The sequence below is a fragment of the Hyperoodon ampullatus genome (assembly GCF_949752795.1).
Source record: "Hyperoodon ampullatus genome assembly, chromosome: 7".
NCBI lineage: Eukaryota > Metazoa > Chordata > Mammalia > Artiodactyla > Ziphiidae > Hyperoodon > Hyperoodon ampullatus.
Window position 1 is genome coordinate 86,697,675 of NC_136920.1, and position 23,436 is coordinate 86,721,110.

General features: G+C 37.4%; 1 protein-coding gene across 2 annotated transcripts in view; it reads left to right on the forward strand.

Moving 5' to 3' along the window:
- ARHGAP32 (Rho GTPase activating protein 32) overlaps positions 1-23,436 on the forward strand; it is a 168,359-nt gene that overhangs the window by 110,295 nt on the left and 34,628 nt on the right. For both annotated transcript variants that reach the window (XM_079707984.1, XM_079707985.1), the window contains one exon: positions 22,738-22,887. In XM_079707984.1, coding sequence (XP_079564110.1) covers positions 22,738-22,887 — 150 coding nt within the window. The remainder of the gene's footprint in view (positions 1-22,737; positions 22,888-23,436) is intronic.

A 23,436-nucleotide genomic window follows, 5' to 3' on the forward strand; every position in this document is an offset into this window, starting at 1 on the left:
GGGCTCGATCTAATCCTTGCCATAAATAAAGCAACTTTTCCATTTCTGATCATTTCTCCTATTTGTTCATTCACTGATCAGACAATTATTGAGTGCATACCAAGTACTAGGGCTAAAATGGTGAACACAACAGACAAAAATATTGTTATTTTGTTGTTGGTATTCAAGTGGGATGAGAGGGAGAGAAAGAGGCAAACAGACACTATATATATACTAAGGTAGGTAAGTGCTCTGGAGAAAAATGAAGCCTAGAAGGGGGGTTGGTACAGGGGTTAGGAAGTACTGGATGTGGTTCATGTGGGCTTGTAATTTCAGAGGAGGGTAGAGTGGTTGGGGACAGGCTCATTAGAAGGTGGCTTTTGAGCAGAGACGTGAAGGAGATGAGGAGCAGAGATACGCACGTACCTGGGGGAAGAGCTTCCCAGAGAGGGAGCTGCAAGTGTAAGGACACTGAGCTGCGTGTATGTCGGGGCTTGTTAAAGGATCAGTGGAAAGGCCAGTTTGACTGGAGCAGTGAGTGAGTGAAGATGTAGGATGAGGTCTGGAGTGAAAGGGCATCAGATTCTCCTTGGGGCTCGGGTGCCACTGTGTGGATTTTGGCTTTCATTTAAAATTAGATGGGAAGACATTAGAAGGTTTTGAGCAGAGCTGTTTGACCTGCCTCACCTTACGTAAAGGATAACCTTGCTTGCTGTGTTCAGGACCGGAGATGACATGGGTGTATGCTGTGGTGATGAGCCCACCAAGAAGTGTTGGTGGCTTAGACCAGGAGGGTAGCTGTGGAAGGAGTGAGATGTGACCTACTTCTGGATATGTTTTTGGCCATGAAACTGGCAGAATTTACAGACGTACTGTCACGGGTTTGAATATTTCGGGTAATTTTTATGACAGAATGATTGGCAGGTAGCCTTTGCCTTTCCAGGGAGTTGTCTTGTTGCCCCCCACTGCTCACATGGATACATCTTAGTCCTTCACAGGATAACCTCCTACAAGAGAAAAATAACAGGTGACCTCTCGTGTGCCATCAGCAGTCTTTAGAAGACAGAGCATAATGCTTTTCAGTCAGCCATATTTTTTAACTTTTTATTTTGAAAGAATTATAGTCTCAGAAGAAGTTACCAAAATAGTACAGAGAGGTCCCATATACTCAAAACCCAGCTTCTCCCAGTTGTAACACCCTACATAACTATACCGTACATGATCAAAACCAGGAAATCGACACTGTCACAATGCAGGGAACTAGACTGACCTCACTCCAGCTTCACCAGTGTTTGCACACACTCATTCTTACCCTGTGTTTTTATGCGGCACAGAGTGCAGCCTTTAGGTTACAGGTGAGGGTCATTTTGTCACTCTCCTGCACTCAGGCAAACTACCGTCGAATTTATTTATTCCTCTCTGTGCTCATATGTTAAATTGTACCGAGTATCCCCCCAAGTGGCTTTTCTACAGCATGGATTCCTCCTGCCCTTCCCCCTTCCTTCGCTCTCTCATTCCTCTTTCCCTTGCCCTCCCTTGCTGTCTCCAGTGCTGAGGAGGGGGTGGAAGGAGGGGTGGCTTTGCTTTCTCCACCATGAATAAGCTTTAAGAGCCTCATTTCCCATTCAACAAAATCCATAAATTCACAGCTGTTCCATTGGTAAAAATTAACATGTTTTGTTCCTGTCACACACTGGAGTTCTCTGTGGTCTTTGAAATTGTGATATCACATCAATTCATTGTTTTTCTTATTGTGGCCTACCATTTATCAACACTTCTTTATTCAGAACTATGATCAGAAAGGAAGGAATGAATACATTTGATCAGTAGCAGATTTTGGCACTGTGCATGATAAATACTCCCTGGGTATCTTGAATTCAACAATTCCTACTTGTTTGACCTTGGCAATTGCTTAATCCTCCGACACCTTGGCTTCCTCATCTCTAGGATGGGATTAGTATTCGAATCAACTTCATAGGGTTATAATGAAAACTATCTGTAAAGTACTTAAAATCTGTCTGGCACGTGTAACATTATTTTGTGTACTAAAAACAAATACGTGAACATGAATTTACATTGGTATTAGTAAAAAGTCATTTGGAACAAAAAATACGTTAATCTCTTCCAATTCATTTATTTCTTCAACTAATTCTAATTGGGTTAACACAGCGCAGTACTGTTATTTAGTATAAATAATGAATCTTTTCAATGTTTATATAAGTAGAGCTACAATTTTAACACTTGGGCAGTGTATAAAGGGAGGAGGTCATAATCAGGAAAATTTAATTCTGGATTTTTTTGGTATTGAAGTATAGTTGATTTATACTGTTGCATGATTCTGGATTTTTAATCCTAAAAAAACTTCTCAGGTTCTAAAACTTTTTATTTGCATATTAAAAAATTGTGCATTCCAATCTCAGAATTTTTCACACAGAGGCAGTATAAATCGATAATTTTTTTTTGTCAGTCTAAGTAGAAACAGTCACAGCTCATTATCAGCAAAGATATTCAAAGTTATGTTTTCCTAGCCTGTTGCTGCCAGTTTAATGACTCAGCCTTTTACAGACAGTACTTCCTGCTTGATCAGTTACTTTTCTTATTTTATTTGGGCGTAAATACCATCATTTTTATAGGATACATTGTCTCCCATGTGGATAGCAAATATAAACAACTGAATAGTAAGTGACTTTTTAAAAAATTAAAGACTGAATATCAATTTCATAGTGGTGTTATTCTGAGCAGAAAATATGCACCTGTGTGAAGCTGGTGGGTGGAGTCATACTGGTGAAGCCTGTTTTGCAAGTGTGGTTGGGCTGGGGCAGTTCTCCTGCGCTGCAAAGCAGGATGTGCAGAGAGAGAGGATTAAGTTCCTCCAAGCAGCGCTCTCACACACACAAGCTGCTCAGCTTGACTAAAGACCAGAAACAGGGCCAAGAAAACTGCTGAAAGGGGGCCGGAAAGCAGAGCTGGAACCTCAGAGTGACGTGAAGCTTTGACTTGGAGTTATCCCGTGGTGGATAAGGTCTGAGCCAGTGTGATTATGATTCGTTCAGCACACTTTTGCATGGAATGCAGAGCCGTGGTATCCTGTCGAATCTACTGCTAAGTGCAGTCATCTGGAATAATTTTAATTATTGATCCTAAAACTTGTGCCACAGCAAGAGGTAAGGACATCTCAATCAATTATTCAAATGTTTGACCCCAGCAATACTCAGAATATTTCACTGAGACTATTTTTATATTACATTTGGGCACATGCTTCCGTGGCTGCTTTTAGGTGAGTGGTTAATTATTTAGTTATCCAAAAAAATTGAATAATTGAGCTTTAAGGTTTGTCATGTTTGTAGAGGGATGATCATTTTTTCAAGTAGATCGTACTACGTAGGTATTATCTCTTACTTTCCTAGTTTTAGGAAATACTCATTTTAAAATTTCAAATCAGCTTATTTCTTAATGCTTTCTAGACCTCAGGTTAATGTACAAAAGTTTGCATGTTTAAAAGAACATACTTTTGTTTCATAAGCAACAAGTATATATCACATTAAAAAATTTTTCCCTGCTGGGTAAATAGCATCTCAATTATTGACTAATAGAAAATAGGCAGCACTGCTTTACCATAAAGAATTTGGTAGACTGTATAAAGAGACTGTTCAAATTAGCACAAGGAAGTAACCCTTCTGCCCTTTTATCTTCAAGTATTGTTTTTCTTTTTTTCCCTCATTGGCATTAGTAAGGATAACTGTCTCTATCCGTGATATGTTTGTATTAACTCTTTTCTCCTCTTGCAGAGATTTTCTTACCATTAGGGTAGTATTCCATATTTATATGGTGCTTCTTCAGATCTTGGTTATAAATGCTTTTCATTAAGATAACATGGAGACCACAGTTTTCTCTGAATCACAGATTAGTCCTGTTAAGAAGCTGAACATTTTTCTTTTCTACTACTCCTTAAATAATATTGATATTTTAATTTTCAAAACCACAAATGGGGGAACCTCAGAATTTAGAGCTCTTTTTCACTGTCAACTTTTAAAGAGGCACTAGTTGCTCATATGATAATGGTTTGAGACTGTAACTTCTCTTTTTTAACGTATTATGTAGTACTATATGATATTCAGTAGGAGAGAGCAGAAATCTAAAGTTTCTTAGGTTAAGTTTACACATAAGACAGTTAGAGGGGGAAGAACTAGGAAGTGACCCTGTGTTTGTGTGCAGCCTTCCTTAGTGATCTCAGCCCTGAATTTAGGAGGTACAACCAGATGTGATCAAACCTGGTTTGGAAAGCTGACTCAGGGTCTGATTAGCCCTGTACCGTGGAAGATTCTGAAAGTGTTCAGAGAAATTATAGTGATGAAGTAACTCCTGTTTACTGACACTTGCTGAGTTCAGTGGTTGGCATATGTAATTTCATGTAAGCATTGTAGTAACCCCGAATGAGAGTATTGTTATAGTCATTCTCATTGTGTATTTGAGGGAATTGAGACTTAAATAGGTCATTTGCTCAAGACCTTGCAAATTGGGAAGTGATTAGAGAATGGATTCAAGCCCTTAGGTCTGTCTGACTGCAAGGCCCATGTTCTTATTTCTCATGCCAAAGGTCAGGTCTTTTGTAGGGCAGGCTTCTAAGACTTCTGCCTTTAAATAAAGAGTTCTTATTACTAGTTCTGTCTTCTTCAAATATGGAGCTTTGCCCCTCCAGCTCCTGCAAAAGAAAATGTTGGGGCGGGGAGTGGGGGGAAACAACCCACAAAAACAAACAAAACCCACCCGGATCATATCAGTGTTCCACACCAAACTTCATAGCTTCATAAACTGCAGACGGTTATTTGACATCAAACTGAATATGATTACATTTTAATCTAATAAAAAAAGAAAGAATTTCAAGAAAAGTATTTTCACACTGTTAAGATTAAGGTTCTACATGTTCAGACTTCTAGAACTTTATGATGTTACTGAATTCCTAAGAATATGTAGTTATTATAATTTAATTTTTATGAGATATATATAAATAAGTGTTCTCTTAAAATAGTACTAGTTTTTAAGCTTCATATCAAATAGTACTAGTTCATCCTGGAAAAATAAGAGCTCAGATCATTTAAAAATTCTTAGCAGAGATGCTTCTACAGTCTTTTTTATTATAACCCACTCTAGTATTAGAATCCTTTAGTCAGGAATTTATAGCCACCTCCTGTTTCCTCCTACTCTCCTCTGCTAAAATGCAAATCTTTCTGTTCTGTATTTAGAAATGAAATTAGTCAGAGTCTTTTATATAACTAAAGGGGTAAAGTTAAAAAAATTTCTTACTTTGTTTTTGTACAGAGTTGAGGAACAAAACCAATCACATTTATTGTTTTAATTTGTAATTTAAAATTTTAAAATAAATATCAGTATCAGGGGCTTCCCTGGTGGTGTAGTGGTTGAGAATCCGTCTGCCGACACAGGGGACACGGGTTCAAGCCCTGGTCCAGGAAGATTCCACATGCCGCGGAGCAACTAAGCCCGTGCGCCACAACTACCGAGCCTGCGCTCTAGAGCCCACGAGCCACAACTGCTGAGCCCACGTGCCACAACTACTGAAGCCTGCGCGCCTAGAGCCCGTGCTCCACCACAAGAGAAGCCACCACAATGAGAAGCCCGTGCACCACAACGAAGAGTAGCCCCCACTCTCTGCAACTAGAGAAAAGCCCGTGTGCAGCAACAGAGACCCAACGCAGCCAAAAATAAATAAATAAATTTATTTTTTAAAAAAATCAATATCAGTTTTAGCAGGAAAAATGTAAAATTTACTTATATTACCCTAAAATCACATAAGCTAAATTTGAGCCTTCTTTTTATTATTATTATTATTTTTTTAACATCTTTATTGGAGTATAATTGCTTTACAATGGTGTGTTAGTTTCTGCTTTATAACAAAGTGAATCAGCTATACATATACATATATCCCCATATCTCCTCCCTCTTGCCATTCCCTCCCACCCTCCCTATCCCAGCCCTCTAGGTGGTCACAAAGCCTTTATGTTCGTTACTGAAATTCGTAGCTCTGAGAACAGTAAATGTATCGTGTAAATAATGTCTTATTGTAACCTGATGCCCATTTTCCCAAGGGAACTATGATTTTTAAAGCTTTAACATAGCACGCCCTTTGTGGTTTATCACTGTTTATGTCCTGCTCTAGCAAGAGCAGCAGCATGAGGTTGCTTTGGTTTCATTCTTAACCCTGAAAAAGAGACATATTTTTATTTAAATACTCAAATATTTTAGTTAACCACAGGCATGCTATTCCACGTAAGAGTTGTGTTGGATATTCTGAAGAAGCAATTCGTTGCCAGTTTTCTGCTTCTCTTTTTCCAGATGAATTGTTCGCATCTCCTCTGTGTCTGAAAAGCTCTTCTCTAAAATTTACTACAGATTTATTTTCTATATCTATTAGTGTCATCCATTTGCATTCCACTCAGCAATGCCTTTTGAAATGCCTCCTCTTCTCTCTTATGAGTAAATGGAAGCCTTTTTGACTTATGTAACTCTTAGTAGCTTTACAAATTTTCAAACAAGAGCCATTACTGTCAGTGCTATTTTAAATTCAGTATTGCACGTACATGACATTTCTCAAATACCTGGTTTCCTCCCTTTGAGGTTGGAATGTACAGATATCAGAACTGTTACAGTCGTCCACATTCCAGAACCTCATCCCTGGGCTGGCCCCAGATATTACCCTGGCAGCTGTTACATCAGTTAGAGAGCTGTGCTTTTTCTCTTGCTTCTGAAATTGTTTATGATATATTGATCAAAAATGATTCTCTACTTTCTTATTCCATAATAACTTCAACAGTACGTTAAGATTTAATACTCAAGCTTATCTACATATTTTCTTTGACATCTACATATTTTCTTTGACATCTACTTTGGGATGGGTGGGGGGCGTCAGTGAAACTCAAGGCTGAAACTGCTTTATTCCTGCTTTAAAAATTAGAAGAAAACTCAGTAATTCCTAGAGAGACAGTGAGGATTTTGCATTTTGAGTATCAACCTGGTAGGATATGTTTCCAGAAATTCAGAACATATAGATACTATTTACCTTTTTTTCTCTTAATACAGTGAATTCCTGAAACGTAGTTTAAAAATCAATCTTTATAAAGTATATGGCACTTTCTAGTAAAAGCAATATTATAAATGGCCATTGTAGTGTTCACCAGGGACTTGGTAGCAAATAAATCAAAGAAACAATAGTGTATCATATATTATGATATTACTGGAATTTCTGTATTTTCCTTCAATTTTCATTGGAGATCTGGTTTAGGATTCAGTTTATCTTTTTCTTCATCTTGCCTTTTTTTAGCACTGGGAACAGGTCAGTGAGTGGAGCCAGGGAGAGGGCAGATCTAGCAAGATAGACCAGAAGATTTACAGAGAGAAAAATAGAGTCAGTGACAGAGATTCTTAGATGTGTCCTTATTCCATCAAATAAAAACCTACTCTGAGTTTGGTTTGCAAGAAACTCTTTAACTCTGATTTGGATGGTGTTTTTTGTAAGACTAAAAAAACACATCATCGGGCTTCCCTGGTGGCGCAGTGGTTGAGAGTCCGCCTGTCGATGCGGGGGACACGGGTTCGTGCCCCAGTCCGGGAGGATCCCACATGCCGCGGAGCGGGTGGGCCCGTGAGCCACGGCCGCTGAGCCTGCGCGTCCGGAGCCTGTGCTCCGCAACGGGAGAGGCCGCAGCAGTGAGAGGCCCGCATACCGCAAAAAAAAACCCCAAAAAACAAAGAAAACAAAAACACATCATCAGAATCACTCGTGTATTTTCAGTCATTGGCTTAAAGAACTTCCTTTACATCATTATTCATCCTTTTGCTTTATTTATGTTAAAGCTCTTCTATATTATGAAAAAGGAAAAGTTACAAAAGGTACTATATTTCAGTTACTGGAAAAAGTGTTTTTAGTTCAGTTTGTTTAATATTTGAGTAACATAATCTTGCTCATATAGAACTTTTTCTTTAAAAGTTTGTCAAATTACTACTCTAGTGAATCAGTTTAATTTCTAAGTCCGTTAATTTTCAAATAAAAGCTTTGTTGGTTTAGTTTAAAACTAATTTAACTGATATACTCAAAGCTATAAACTAAGTAAATATTATATCATATTATTCCCAGCATGAGTGCTGACTAAACTGGTTCAAAAGCTGTGTTTCTGAGTTGCTGACAGATCCTTTCAGGACATGCTAAAAATAAGTTAATTTTGGCATCTCTTCCGAATATCCCTTTTAATAAATTTGAAAATGCTGAGTAACACAGTTCACTTCAGCTATTTGATTAAGAATGTAAACATAAATCTTTGTCATATTTCTTTGCTGCTGTTTAAGGCATCAGCAACCTATTACAGTTTTCCCGTTTTTAGAATTCTTTGTCTCTACTTGTACCTTATAGAATTTTATGTTTGTGTTCTTTTATTGAAAGGCACTTCTTATATGTTTGCAGGATCCCTGTGTTTTTTACAATTTCTAAGAGGGACTCTTGCCTTGGCTTTAAGGCTTTAGTTTTTTAAGTTGCCACTTGTCTTCTCCAGTCTTTCGTACTCATTTACATCCCTGCAATGGCTACAGGGCAAGTAGGAGTAAAGGAGATTTACCACATGAGTATAAAAGCAAGACTTTAAAAGTGCATCTAGTTTGTCATGTTCAAAACTTAAAAATTAAACAAAACAAACTAAATGATTATCTTAATAGATACAGAGAAATCATTTGATAAAGGTCAATACTTGTTCATTTTATGTATCTTGGCAATTAAGAATAGGGAGTTTTTAAAATCTATTTAAGGTTTCTACCCAAAAACCCAAGAAAATTTTATTCTTAATGGTGAGACATAAGAAACAATCTATTTGAAGTCAAGAACAAGATCATCATTTATTCAAGGTTCAGTGAAATTAGACAAAAAGACATAGAAGGGATAAATATGTACTATTTGTAGATGACTGTCTACAAATCCAGAAGAATCTACTCTCAAATTATTAGAAGTAAGAACAGAGTTGAGCAAGGTTGCTGAATGAAAGATAAATAATACAGTGACAACAGAGTACCTAATATTTATTAAGGTTTTTTTCTTTCTATCCAGCAGAAAAAAAGTGCTTTATATTTAATTCTCACAACAATCCTATTAGGTAATTACTATTTTTAACTTTTTCATAGATGAGGAAAATGAGGTCTGAGAATTAGGTACCTTGTCCACAGTCATACAGCTAGAAGTCGCAGAAGCATGATTGGAACCTCAGTAGTCTGTCACACCATGCTAATTATGTTTCTATATACCAGTAATAAATTATTAGAAACTCTCCTTTAGAAAATAGTACCATTTACAATAGCAATGAAAATCATAAAGTTCCTAAGAATAGCTATAACAAAAGTAAGTAATACCTTTATGGAGAAAGATTAGAAAAACTTACTGAAGGACATAAAAGAATCTTAAATAAATGGAGAGATATAATGTGTTCATGGTCAGGAAGGCTCAATATTGAAAAGAAGTCAGTTTTCCTCTAAAATAATGTGTAATTCAATGCAGCTTCAATCGAATTCCCCAAAGCTTTTTTTCCTCCTATAATTAGAGAAGCAGATGCTAAAATTTATATGAAAGAGTAAAGGGCTAAAAATGTAAATGCAGTTTTGAAGAATAAGAAAAAGTGGAGGGACTCATTTTTCCAGGTATTAAGACCTATAAAATGCTAGAAATTAAGAAAGTGAGGAATTGATGAAGAGAGACCAGTAGGATTGAGAGAACACAGAAACAGAGCCCTCACATACTATACACATTTTTCATATAAGAATTAAACCTTACAAATCAGTGGAGAAAGAATTATCCAGTAAAAGGTGATGAAATAATTGGTTGTGCATAAAGAAAAAAAATAGTGTGATTATATCTCTGCCTCATCCTAAACATACAAAAAAGTTCAAAGTCAATTAAAAACCTTAAAGTGAAAAAGGTTTAGGAAATAAAAGGTTTAAAAGAAATAAGACAGTATGTTTATGACCTTGGGTAGGGAAAGATATCTTAAAGCATGGAAACCATACACAAAGACGTGATTAGAAATTTAGACAAGATAAGCCAAAGACTGGGAGAACATGTTTGTAACATAAGTAACTGACAGGGGACTTGTTTCCAGATTATATCAAGAATTCTTGCCCATCAGTAAGAAAAAGACAACCAAATAGTAAAATGGGCCAAGGATGTGAACAGTTATTTAACTGAAGAGGAAGACTGAATGACCAGTGAACATGAAACAATGCCTAATCTCATTAGCAAGCACAGAAGTGCACTTTAAAGTGGAATAAAATTTCATACTGATCAGATTGATAGAAATGAAAAAGGCTGACAGAACTGAACAGGACAAAGAAATGAAGAGTGGAATCCTGAAGTACACCCTATGGGAATGTTATGTTGGTAAATCATTTTAGAGAATATTCTAGCAGAGTTGAAATATGGTTGAAAAGTACCTACTCTACAGCCCAGTTGTCCTAGTCTTCAGCATGAGTGCCAGAGAAATTCTCTCAGCTGTGCCAGGAGACACCAGATTGCTCAGTGCAGTACTGATTGTAATAACAAAAACTTCAAAACTCGCTGAATGACAGTCAACAGAATGGGAGTACAGCTGTAGTATATACTTACAGGGGAATACTGTAATGCAATTAAAATCAATATACTGAGTCACAATTATATATTCTCAAAATAGATAACTTTGAGGAAGGTTTGGTATAGTATTCCATTTCTACAAATTTTTAAAACATGCAAAATGATAATATATATTGCTTATGGCTGTATACATGTACAGCTAAAGTATAAAAACATGCATGGAAATGATGACATAAATCACAGCAATATCTTTTTGGATCCATCACCTAAAGTAATGGAAATAAAAACAAAAATAAACAAATAGGACCTGATTAAACTGAAAAGCTTTTGCACAGCAAAGGAAACCATAAGCAAAATGAAAAGACAACCTACAGAATGGGAGAAAATATTTGTTGTTTTTGTTTATATGTATCTGGTAGGTTGGTTGCATTTCCCTGCCTTGGAGAAGTGGCCTTTTGTAGGAGGTGTCCTTGGCGTCCCAGCAGCGAACTCCCCTCTCATCACCAGAGCCTTGTGCTGGGTTTGGGTCACAAGCGGCTGACTGTGGAACCCTGTGGGGGCCTGGGGCTAGTGCTGGCTCACTGGGGGCAGGGTTCAGGAGAGCCCGGGGCTGTTACCTGCCCACTGGTGGGTGAAGCCAGGTCTTGGGACTAGTGCTGGCCTCCTGTAGGGCAGGGCTGGGTCCTGGGTTCTGGCTGCAGAGCCCAGGGGTCCTAGAGCTGGTATCAGATGGCTGGTGAGTAGCGCTGCTTCCTGGCACCCTTGGCTGTGGAGTCTGGGATGTCCCAGAGCTTGTGTTAGCTGGCTGGAGGATGGGGCCAGGGCCCAGAGGATGCTGGGCCTGGTGCCTGCCTTCTGGTAGTTGGAGCTGGGTCCCAGGGTCTCTTTCTGGAGGTCCCTGGGGGTCCCAGTTTTATTGTCTGTGCACTGTTGTGTGAGACAGGGTCCTGGGTCCTCTGGTGGGCCTGGCTGTGTCTAGGGGCGGCTGTGGGCTTTGGGAGTCTTAAGCAGCCTGTCTGTTGGTGGGTGAGGCTGTTTCTACACCCAGTTAGTTGCTTGGCCTGATGCGCCCTGGCACTGGCGCCTATAGGCTGATGGGTTGGAGGCTGGGCTGGGTCCTGAGGCTGATAAGCTAGAGGGAGGATTCCAGAATGGTGCTTGCCAGGACCAGTGTCCACATGGTAGACCGGACTCCTCAAAAATGGCTACCACCTGTGTTTGTGTCCCCAGGGGAGCTGCAGTTGCTCGCTGCCTCGGAGAGACTCTCCAAGATCAGCAGGCTGGTCTGACCCAGGCTCCTTTCAAATCACTGCTTCTGCCCTGGGCCCCGGAGCGTGTGAGATTCTGTGTGCCCTTTAAGAGTGGAGTCTCTATTTCCCCCAACCCTCTGGGACTCCCAAAAGTAAGCTCTGGTGACCTTCAAAGCCAAATGCTCTGGGGGCTTGTTTTCCTGGTGCAGGACTCCTGAGCTGGGGAGCCCAGCATGGGGCTTGGACCCCTCACTTCTTTGGTAGAAGCTCCGCAGTTATTACTAGTCTCCTGCTTGTGGTTCATCCACCCCGAAGGTTTGACTGTATTGCAACTCCACCCCTCCTACCTGTCTCGTTGTGGTTCTTTTTTTTATATCTTTAGTTGTAGAAAATCTTTTATGGTAGGTTCTGGTCTTTTTCATCGATGATCGTTCTGCAAATATTTGTAATTCTGGGGAGCCCGTGAGAGGAGGCGAGCTCAGAGTCTTTCTACACCATCTTGGCTGATCTTGAAGAGCAGAATGTTTTTTTAGAAAACTAGTCTGTGGATATAATAACAAAGTAAGGGAAAAATCAATTTGACATTGCTTAGAGAAAAGTCCTTTCTCCATATCTATTGGTATGAATGAATATATATGTTGTGCGTTAAATGAAAGCAAGTTTATGGAATTTTGTATTAAAATTTGAATCTTTTCATATTTATTTAACATAAAATATTTCAGAGACAGAATTTGAGAGGTTATAAAGACCCTTAAATATCCCAGAGTCCAGTTGCCTGTATTTCTATTCCAGTCTCTTAAATTTCCATCAAATGGTCATCTAATCTATGTTTGTAAAAATTTGAGCAAAAGGCAGGACATTGTGTACAATTGTGAAAATCCATTGGACATGTAAACCTTACACTCATACTTTATTATACCTTAGGTTAACCAAGATAATCTCCTCAGGTATTATGCATCCCACCTCTACCCTCTCACTTTGTCTGCTTGGCCATATGAATTCATTACAGATCTTAGAACTTGATGCATATAATCAAATAAACCTAATGCCAAGGCCCTTATCTGACACAAATCATCTTCCTTTAATTTAATTTACTGAGAAATTACTCCAAGCCCAGACTTCTCTCACATCAGTCTAGAAGATTTCTAAGACCCAATTTAGAGAACTCTGATTTAAGTGAAGTATTATGAGAAAAGGAGAATTCTTAGGATTTGCTGGAGAAGTACTATACTTGTGTAGTTAGAAACTCCTGGTGCCCTGCCTCTCCATGTCAAAGTTCACTGTGCCCCTATAAACTGGCTGTTGGTATCATAAAGATTTACCTTGGAGATACTAAGTTGTGTGTCATACTGCTAAAGCTTTTAACTACTAGAAGAACTGGTCTGGTTGGGTTTGTGTCAAGTTAGAAACAAGATTGCAAGCATGAAATCTTGTCTAAGTGATATGGAAGAAAGTAGCCTTGTGGCAGATGTTGCATTTTAACCCTAGAGTAGGGAATTTGAATAGACAGTGGTATGATTTGCTTTTGTCTAAGTACTGTTTTGTGTTTTATTTTTTATCTGTGGAAATGTCTGTTATCATTTTCATTTCTCTGATCCACCATATTTGGTGGACCTTAACCCTAACACACTTCCCACTGTATTCCAAGGTTCCTTTGCTGAAGTGGGTTTATAGGCACTTACCTGTCTAAAGCTAGTCCCCCACTCTCCCTTCCTCAGGAGAAGTCTCCTGATTTCATTGACAGTATTCCGTACTCTGTTCCTCGAAAGGTAGTTTTACTAAGAAGTTTACTAGTTTGTTATAAGAAAATGGGTGGGGGCAGTGTAGTATCCAAAAGAAACTTCTTTTAGCCATTTTATTGTCTAAGAAATGGGAAGAAAATATAAATTGAAGAAAAAATTAATATGAAGAGACATTTATATTTGGAAGTGTTGTTAGATCTTCAAATTTGTAACTAAATTGAGTATTTTTATTAGTTTAAATTTCCAGTGCAATGAAATTTGTCTATCTTGATAGGTAATTGATTATTTAATTATGGATGCCAGAGTTTTTCACGTAACTATCTCTAAATTGGAATGCCAATTGTAATAACAATAACAGCAACACTAAAACTGTGTAGAACATAGTTCAGTCTTTCTTTGAAGACTTAGAAATTATTTAAGATTGTATGTCTAGTCACCATTATGAATATTCGTTATTTTGGTATCTCACATTGGGATATAGGTTGGCAGGAAGAGACCACACCCACCCCTCATTCCCATTACAAGTTTAGGTTTAAAGTTCCCAATATATTTAGTAGTGTTTTTGGAAAGGTGACAGAAGCAGCGTGGCCACGCCAAGTAGAAGCCAGGTTACGCGCATATCAGCACAATTTCCCAGAACCCACAAGCGCCAGATGGGGGCACAGAGTTGCTAATGACACTCTCCACTGGTCTTAATTTTGTGTCATACTGTAAGCTCCTACTTGAGTCTTATGTCATTATTTAGGAAAAATAAATATGAATGGTCTTTACCCTACAGGAAAAGATAGCCAACTTTCCTTCTTCTTGAGCCAAACTTAGGACACCAAAGACAGTCAAAGCTACCAGATGTCCTGGAAAGTCCAGTTCTACCCAGGTTGCCCTCTGACTAATGTAATTTTATTGTGTATGAGAGTTTGGTCGGAGGAACATGAATACAAATCTGTTTCCTTACAGGTATCGCTGAATTGTGAACGTATTTCCTGGTTAATATATAATTAATTTCAATCAGTAATTCGAGATACGATACTGCCAACTGTTGTGAAAGAAATAAACCTATTGCTCTCTACTTGCAGGGAGCCCAGTTCAATGTGGCAAACTATCATGGCAGTTTTTTTTAATGCTCTAGCTCCATTTATGCTGAAAATCGTCACTCCCTTCCTTCCTTTCTTCTGGGGAGTATTTTAAGAAGTCATAGTCGTTCTTCATGATATTCAGATCTTTATGACGTCCCAAAGCTGGCCAGTGGGAGTCCATTCAACTCAGTTCTTTTGACATGGCTCCTGATGGGTGTGGGTGCTTCCCCTGCTTTCTGTCTCAAAAAAATATCCCAGTCTCACCTTGTGCTTGCTTGCTATCAACTTGCAAACAGGCATTTCTCCAAGGAGTCCTGGTTTATTTTGTTAGGGAATGATATTTAGAAATCCAGATCTGAGACCAAAGGCGTTCATGCAACTGGAATGTCATTGTTTCTAAGCCTTTTCAGTAGCTAGAGCTTAGGGAAAATGTGTGTGTATTTTAATTTTGAGTTCATGTTCACATTTCCAACTCATAGCTAACATTAGGGTTATTTTTTCTTAAATTCCTTTATTTTATTATTGTACCTCCTTTCTCTCACACAGTTGAAAGAAATTAAATATTACTTTGTAGTTGTTTTGTCCCTAGAATATATCCCGGTAATCATGTGCAGTTAGTTTATTGTTTACAAGGCATTTAAGATATTTTCTCTCTGTTGACAGTGTTACCAATTTGATATATTATTAGATACATTTCTTAGGTTATTTCCAATCTTAGGATTTGCTTTTTTAACATTCTAAATTTATATTTGAACGTGTAGAAAGAACATTAACATAATTCAGAAGTCAAACTACATAAAAAGGTATATTCAGAACAGTCTCATTTTTTATCCCTACCCTTTCCCCACCCATTTTTTTTACCCATTATTATTAATTTCTGGTTTATCCTTCCAGTGTTTCTCTTTGCAAAAATAAACTCTTATGTACACACATACATGTGTTTATTATGTATTATGAATTTATGTGTGTGTGATGTATTTATTCCATATCCTTTCTTATGCTGAATATACTGTTCTCTACCTTCCTTTTTGACTTAATATATTCTGGGGATTGCTTCATATCAATAGGTAGAGATCCTCTTTAAAAAAAAAAAAAAAGCCAAACAACAGTCCTCTGTGCAGATGTATCCATTAATATTCAGTCAGTTTCCTGTTAATGCACATTTAGGTTTCTAATACACTTACTGGGTTATTTTTAAAGTAACCTTTCTAAAGTGTTTAAACTCTTCAGCGTGTTTTCATTGCATAAAATCCAGACTCTGTATTATGGCCTCTAGTGCTGGCCTTTACCTACCTCTTCAGCCTCATTTCATACAGTCTTCCTTGTTCACTACACTCGCATCTTCCAGTTCATATATGACTTCCTCAGACCTTCCCTGACCACCTTATCAAGGTATTGGGTTGGCCAAAAGGTTTGTTCGGTTTTTTCCATAAGATGGCTTTAGTAGCGCTTAGTTGTCTTTAACTTCATTCGAAACAGTTTTGTTAGATTGTATTGTGGCAGCTGTCATATCAGCGTGCATTTTAAAAAAACTTATCAAAATTGGTGAATTTTTGTGTAGCCACTTTTAATATTGAAGATGGAAGAAAAAAAGCGACATTTTTGGCATATTATGCTTTATTATTTCAAGAAAGGTAAAAATGCAACTGAAAGCAAAACAAGATTTGTGCAGTGTATGGAGAAGGTGCTGTGACTGATCAAACGTGTCAAAAGTGGTTTGCGAAGTTTTGTGCTGGAGATTTCTCTTTGGACAATGCTCCACAGTCGGGTAGACCAGTTGAAGTTGATATCGATCAAATCGAGACATTAAATCAAATCGAGACATTAATTGAGAACAATCCATGTTATACCACTCGGGAAGTAGCTGACATACTCAAAATATTCAAATCAAGTGCTGAAAATCATTTGTATTAGCTTTGTTATGTTAATCGCTTTCATGTTTGGGTTCCACATAAGTTAAGCGAATAAAACCTTGACCATATTTCTTTTTTTTTTCTTTTAAGGATACAGCATTTGTTGCCTTTATTTTTAGAAAAGTAAATACAATTTGGCTGATTATGTGGATCAAATTAACTATACAAATATTAGAATCCCTGCTTTGCCTTGGGCTTTCAATTCTGTTTTTGTTTTTGTTTTTTTTCTAGTAGGTCTGTGTCTTTATTCCTGTCTTACCCCTATGTTCTTCATGACATTTTTTTTTCCCTTAAATTCCATATATATGTGTCAGCATACAGTATTTGTCTTTCTCTTTCTGACTTACTTCACTCTGTATGACAGACTCTAGGTCCATCCACCTCATTACAAATAGCTCAATTTCATTTCTTTTTAAGGCTGAGTAATATTCCATTGTATATATGTGCCATATCTTCTTTACCCATTCATCTGATGATGGACACTTAGGTTGTTTCCATCTCTGGGCTATTGTAAATAGGGCTGCTATGAACATTTTGGTACATGTCTCTTTTTGAATTATGGTTTTCTCAGGGTATATGCCCAGTAGTGGGATTGCTGGGTCATATGGTAGTTCTATTTGTAGTTTTTTAAGGAACCTCCATACCGTTCTCCATAGTGGCTGTACCAATTCACATTCCCACCAGCAGTGCAAGAGTGTTCCCTTTTTTCCACACCCTCTCCAGCATTTATTGTTTCTAGATTTTTTGATGATGGCCATTCTGACTGGTGTGAGATGATATCTCATTGTAGTTTTGATTTGCATTTCTCTAATGAGTAAAGCTGTTGAGCATCCTTTCATGTGTTTGTTGGCAGTCTGTATATCTTCTGTGGAGAAATGTCTATTTAGGTCTTCTGCCCATTTTTGGATTGGGTTGTTTGTTTTTTTGTTATTGAGCTGCATGAGCTGCTTATAAATTTTGGAGATTAATCCTTTGTCAGTTGCTTCATTTGCAAATGTTTTCTCCCATTCTGAGGGTTGTCTTTTGGTCTTGTTTATGGTTTCCTTTGCTGTGCAAAAGCTTTTAAGTTTCATTAGGTCCCATGTGTTTAATTTTTGTCTTTATTTCCATTTCTCTAGGAGGTGGGTCCAAAAGGATCTTGCTGTGATTCATGTCATAGAGTGTTCTGCCTATGTTTTCCTCTAAGAGTTTGATAGTGTCCGGCCTTACATTTAGGTCTTTAATCCATTTTGAGCTTATTTTTGTGTATGGTGTTAGGGAGTGATCTAATCTCATACTTTTACATGTCCCTATCCAGTTTTCCCAGCACCACTTATTGAAGAGGCTGTCCTTTCTCCACTGTACATTCCTGCCTCCTTTATCAAAGATAAGGTGACCATATGTCCATGGGTTTATCTCTGGGCTTTCTATCCTGTTCCATTGATCTATCTTTCTGTTTTTGTGCTAGTACCATACTGTCTTGATTACTGTAGCTTTGTAGTATAGTCTGAAGTCAGGGAGCCTGATTCCTCCAGCTCCATTTTTCGTTCTCAAGATTGCTTTGGCTATTCGGGGTCTTTTGTGTTTCCATACAAATTGTGAAATTTTTTGTTCTAGTTCTGTGAAAAATGCCAGTGGTAGTTTGATAGGGATTGCATTGAATCTGTAGATTGCTTTGGGTAGTAGAGTCATTTTCACAATGTTGATTCTTCCAATCCAAGAACATGGTACATCTCTCCATCTATTTGTATCATCTTTAATTTCTTTCATCAGTGTCTTATAATTTTCTGCATACAGGTCTTTTGTCTCCTTAGGTAGGTTTATTCCTAGATATTTTATTCTTTTTGTTGCAATGGTAAATGGGAGTGTTTCCTTGATTTCACTTTCAGATTTTTCATCATTAGTATATAGGAATGCCAGAGATTTCTGTGCATTAGTTTTGTATCCTGCAACTTTACCAAATTCATTGATTAGCTCTAGTAGTTTTCTGGTAGCATCTTTAGGATTCTCTATGTATAGTATCATGTCATCGGCAAACAGTGACAGCTTTACTTCTTCTTTTCCGATTTGGATTCCTTTTATTTCCTTTTCTTCTCTGATTGCTGTGGCTAAAACTTCCAAAACTATGTTGAATAAGAGTGGTGAGAGTGGGCAACCTTGTCTTGTTCCTGATCTTAGTGGAAATGGTTTCAGTTTTTCACCATTGAGGACGATGCTGGCTGTGGGTTTGTCATATATGGCCTTTATTATGTTGAGGAAAGTTCCCTCTATGCCTACTTTCTGCAGGGTTTTTATCATAAATGGGTGTTGAATTTTGTCGAAAGCTTTCTCTGCATCTATTGAGATGATCATATGGTTTTTCTCCTTCAATTTGTTAATATGGTGTATCACGTTGATTGATTTGCGTATATTGAAGAATCCTTGCATTCCTGGAATAAACCCCACTTGATCATGGTGTATGATCCTTTTAATGTGCTGTTGGATTCTGTTTGCTAGTATTTTGTTGAGGATTTTTGTGTCTATGTTCATCAGTGATATTGGCCTGTAGTTTTCTTTCTTTGTGACATCCTTGTCTGGTTTTGGTATCAAGGTGATGGTGGCCTCGTAGAATGAGTTTGGGAGTGTTCCTCCCTCTGCTATATTTTGGAAGAGTTTGAGAAGGATAGGTGTTAGCTCTTCTCTAAATGCTTGATAGAATTTGCCTGTGAAGCCATCTGGCCTTGACTGTATTTCTGCATGCGATTCTCTACTTAAACATAATGAAAATGTTCCATTTTTAAAACAAATTGTGACGGGCCATGAAAAGTGGATACTGTACAATAATGTGGAACGGAAGAGATCGTGGGGCAAGTGAAATGAACCACCACCAACCACACCAAAGGCCAGTCTTCATCCAAAGAAGGTGATGTTATGTATATGGTGAGATTGGAAGGGAGTCCTCTATTATGAGCTCCTCCCAGAAAACGAAACTATTCATTCCAACAGGTCTAATTGGTACTGCTCCCGATTAGACCAACTGAAAGTAGCACTCGACAAAGAGCGTCCGGAATTAGTCAACAGAAAATGCACAATCTTCCATCAGGGTAATGCAAGACCGCATGTCTCTTTGATGACCATGCAAAAACTGTTACAGCTTGTCTGGGAAGTTCTGATTCATCTGCTCTATTCACTAGACATTGCTCCTTTGGATTTCCATTTATTTCGGTCTTTACAAAATTCTCTTAATGGGAAAAATTTCAATTCCCTGGAAGGCTATACAAGTTACCTGGAACAGTTCTTTGCTCAAAAAGATAAAAGATTTTTGGAAGATGGAATTATGTAGTTGCCTGAAAAATGGCAGAAGGTAGTGGAACAAAACGGTGAATACGTTTTTCAACAAAGTTCTTGGTGAAAGTGAAAAATGTGTCTTTTATTTTTACTTAAAAACCAAAGGAACTTTTTGGCCCACCCAATAGTTTCTTTTTCTCATCACTATTACTGCACTCTGTTTATTTCCTACTAGCAGTTAAAAGCAATCTGAAATTACCTTGCTGTCTTAATTTAGGCTGTATCATACAGTGGCTAAGAACTTGGGTTTTGAGCTAGACCACCTGACTTTTAATCCTGGTTCCATGACCTTAGATGTGTTACTTAGCACTCTGTGCCTGAGTTTCTTCCTCTAAAAAGGGGGTAATAATAGTATTTTCCTTATAGGATCCTATGAGAAATGAATGGTTAATAAATATAAACACTTATGCAGTGTTGGCACGTAACTAAGCATAAAATAAATGCCGGCTATATGGGTATTATTATTTGTTCATTGTCCTTCTCTCCTCAGTAAGCTCTGACAGCAAGAGCTTGTCTCACTTGTTGCCCACTGTACTCTCAGTTCCTGAGGTACAGGAGGCACTTACATGTTTGTTGCTAAGTGAATAGTAGTTAAAATTCAGTTCCCATCCCTTTGAAACATACCTGGAAGTCTGACTAAAAGAATGCTTTCTCATGTACATCATATGCAGTTGCCAAATCCAACAGATATTTTCATCAAATTCAGCATCAAAGTACAAATGCCTACTTTTTAACATGTGTCTTGGAAGTTCTGGTCAATTATTAAAATCTGAAAGAGAAATCAGAAATTAGTCTTATCAGAAACAGGATGGAATAACCATATTTGCTTTAACACAATTATATATCCATGAAATCCGAAAGGATCAACTAAAATTCTCCTAAAAATGTTGAGAGTTTAGAAAATGATCAGATTTGAGCCATACATAAAGAAATAATTTTCCAGTATACCAGTAACTACCAGTTAAGACTGTAATTGAAGAAAACTATTATTCTACAAAAGCAGCAAAAAAAAAAAAAAGGTAAAATACTTAGCAATATCCCTAGCAAGAAATATGTGGAATGTGTCTTTTCATAAAGAAAATTAGAAAACTTTACTGCGAGATATAATAGCTTTAGAAAACTGATGACACACCCTGTTTCCAGGTAGAAATATTGAATATTATAGAAATTAAAATTCTTCCAAATATACAAATATAATGTTAAATTACCATAAAGCAAACTCATTTGTTTTTATTCATTAATCTTCTCAAAATTATTTTAAAGTTTGTTAGAGAATGTTCAAAAATGAACAAAAATGGCCACACTTTAACAACAAAGATTCATAATACACAATCTGCTAGCAACTAGGGGAGAATAAAACTCATACAAGTTCAGTAAATTTTAATATACTAATATTACAAGTGTGACATACTTCTGAAGTTACCCCAGTGTGCTATAAATGTCTCAGCAGATAAGAGACCATGTCATTTAACTTTGTAGCAAGGATCTCGGATACAAGCGAGGTTGTAATTTACCCAGAGTGTCATAGCATGTTAGAGATAGCATCAAAATTATACTGACGATTCTAAGTAAACTTTAAGTAATTGGTATAGAAAAAATAAATTTCCTCTTTAATCTGTGTACAGTCTAGGATGACTACCTTGTCCCAGTTTGTTCAGGACTTTCCTGGTTTTAGCACTGAAAGGCTCATGTCCCAGGAAACCTCTGAGTTATGGGCCAGCCAGTTACAGTTGATCACCTTTGTACAGTTCATAGAAAAGATGCTTAAGTCTGTAAATAGAGTTTCCCCCAAAATGTAAAGAGAGTGTTTAATCTGGTCAGAGTAACCCATCTAGTGGTCCATTTAGGCCACAAGTTAATCTCAGTACACAGAATTCCTACAGGAGGATTCATCAGTTCAAGGGATTTATGATTTGGGTTCACTCAAGAAACTATAGCAGGGTTCAGTAAGACTCCTATAATCATATACAAACCGAGTAGGAGGATTGAGGCCATGTGGCTTAGTGTTCTATCCTGAAGCTAATCTCTGATCTTATGGTAATTTGTTGTATGTTGACTTCTAGAGTAATTTTCCCTGCAGGCTGCACTTCTCAGCAAAAGTCAGTTTTCTAAGGATTTGTTTGCTTTCAGATCTTTCGCTGTTATCTTTCTAACATATAAGTCAGTGGAAATATCTTACTATATGTAATTTACTTATCTCTTGCCTTGATCTACAGAGGATTTAAGGTGACGTATTTGGTATACTACAGATGAATGTTAATAGAAAATCTAATGCTTTTTTATGTGTGTGTGTGTCTTGTACTTACATAGCCATTAGTTTGACAAGTGTGATCTATATCATAATGCAATGAGAAAGGGGGGGGTTGTTTATTTTTTCAGTTTTACTTTCCAGATTGTAAATGTCATGAAAATTTCTAACCACTAAATAAAATATTTTAGAAATTAACTAGAAATGCAGTTTCTAAATTTACACCATTTTAAGTCTTACTTACCATGAAGATCTCCAAAGCAATATAAAACTCAGGTCCCAGTTATCCTGTAGCACGCTTGGGTAGCATTGGGAAGATGGCTGGTTTACCACGCTTGATTTTAAAAAGTCACAAATTATAATACTTCAGTTTGCTCACAATCCCATCAAATAAGATCACAGGCTGGTGAGAAGAACATGCAAAACCCTGATATTATTTATAAAGCAACTGTTTCTTCAACTTTTGCTGAAAATTTCCTACAGAATATAAAGTATACTTGTAATAGATTATTTTGTAGTCAGCTGTTGAGATCTGTATTTCTTTTCACACTAAGTAAAAATGTGACCTCTTACCCCAACTAAGGTATTTTCTCTTTATTAATATTTTTTAGTATCTAAAAAGCACGGCAAGCTCATTACTTTCTTACGGACATTCATGAAGTCTCGTCCAACAAAACAGAAGTTGAAGCAGCGTGGGATCTTGAAAGAAAGGGTATTTGGTTGTGACCTGGGGGAGCACCTTCTGAATTCTGGTTTTGAAGGTAAAAATAAAATTTATAAACACATAATTTTAGTTTCTGACCTCTCCCTGTTGATTACCTGTAATCAATTAAAGTAGATTAGGCAAGCGGTACCTATTCCATGTAAGTTCAGCAGCACGTATTGAATGTTCTCAGGTACTCACCTGAGTTCTGGGGTAGCTGAGAATCAAGAGGGGTCTAGGAATGCACTTTGGCATCGGAGATGCTTGTGATCTGTTCAGGAAGAGGAAAACATTCACACACAGGGTATAGTAGCTCTGCTAGTTTACATTATTTTCATATCTGTCCAGATAGCTTCCTCAGCCAGTTTTCCTTCTCACAGTCTATTCTAAAATGTTTGTCTCTTTTGAAAAAAAAGTCATAGTTTTGAGACTGTATATTACCAAGACCAGCCTCCCAACTTTTATAACTAGAAATTTAAATTCCTTTTTCTGTAAATTAAATTCTTATTCAAGAATTCAGTGCTTGGATGAATGGATGGATGTGATCATTATGAGAGAGTGTTTTCCAGTTTGTTATTAGCTTTCAAATATCAATTCAGCAAGTTTT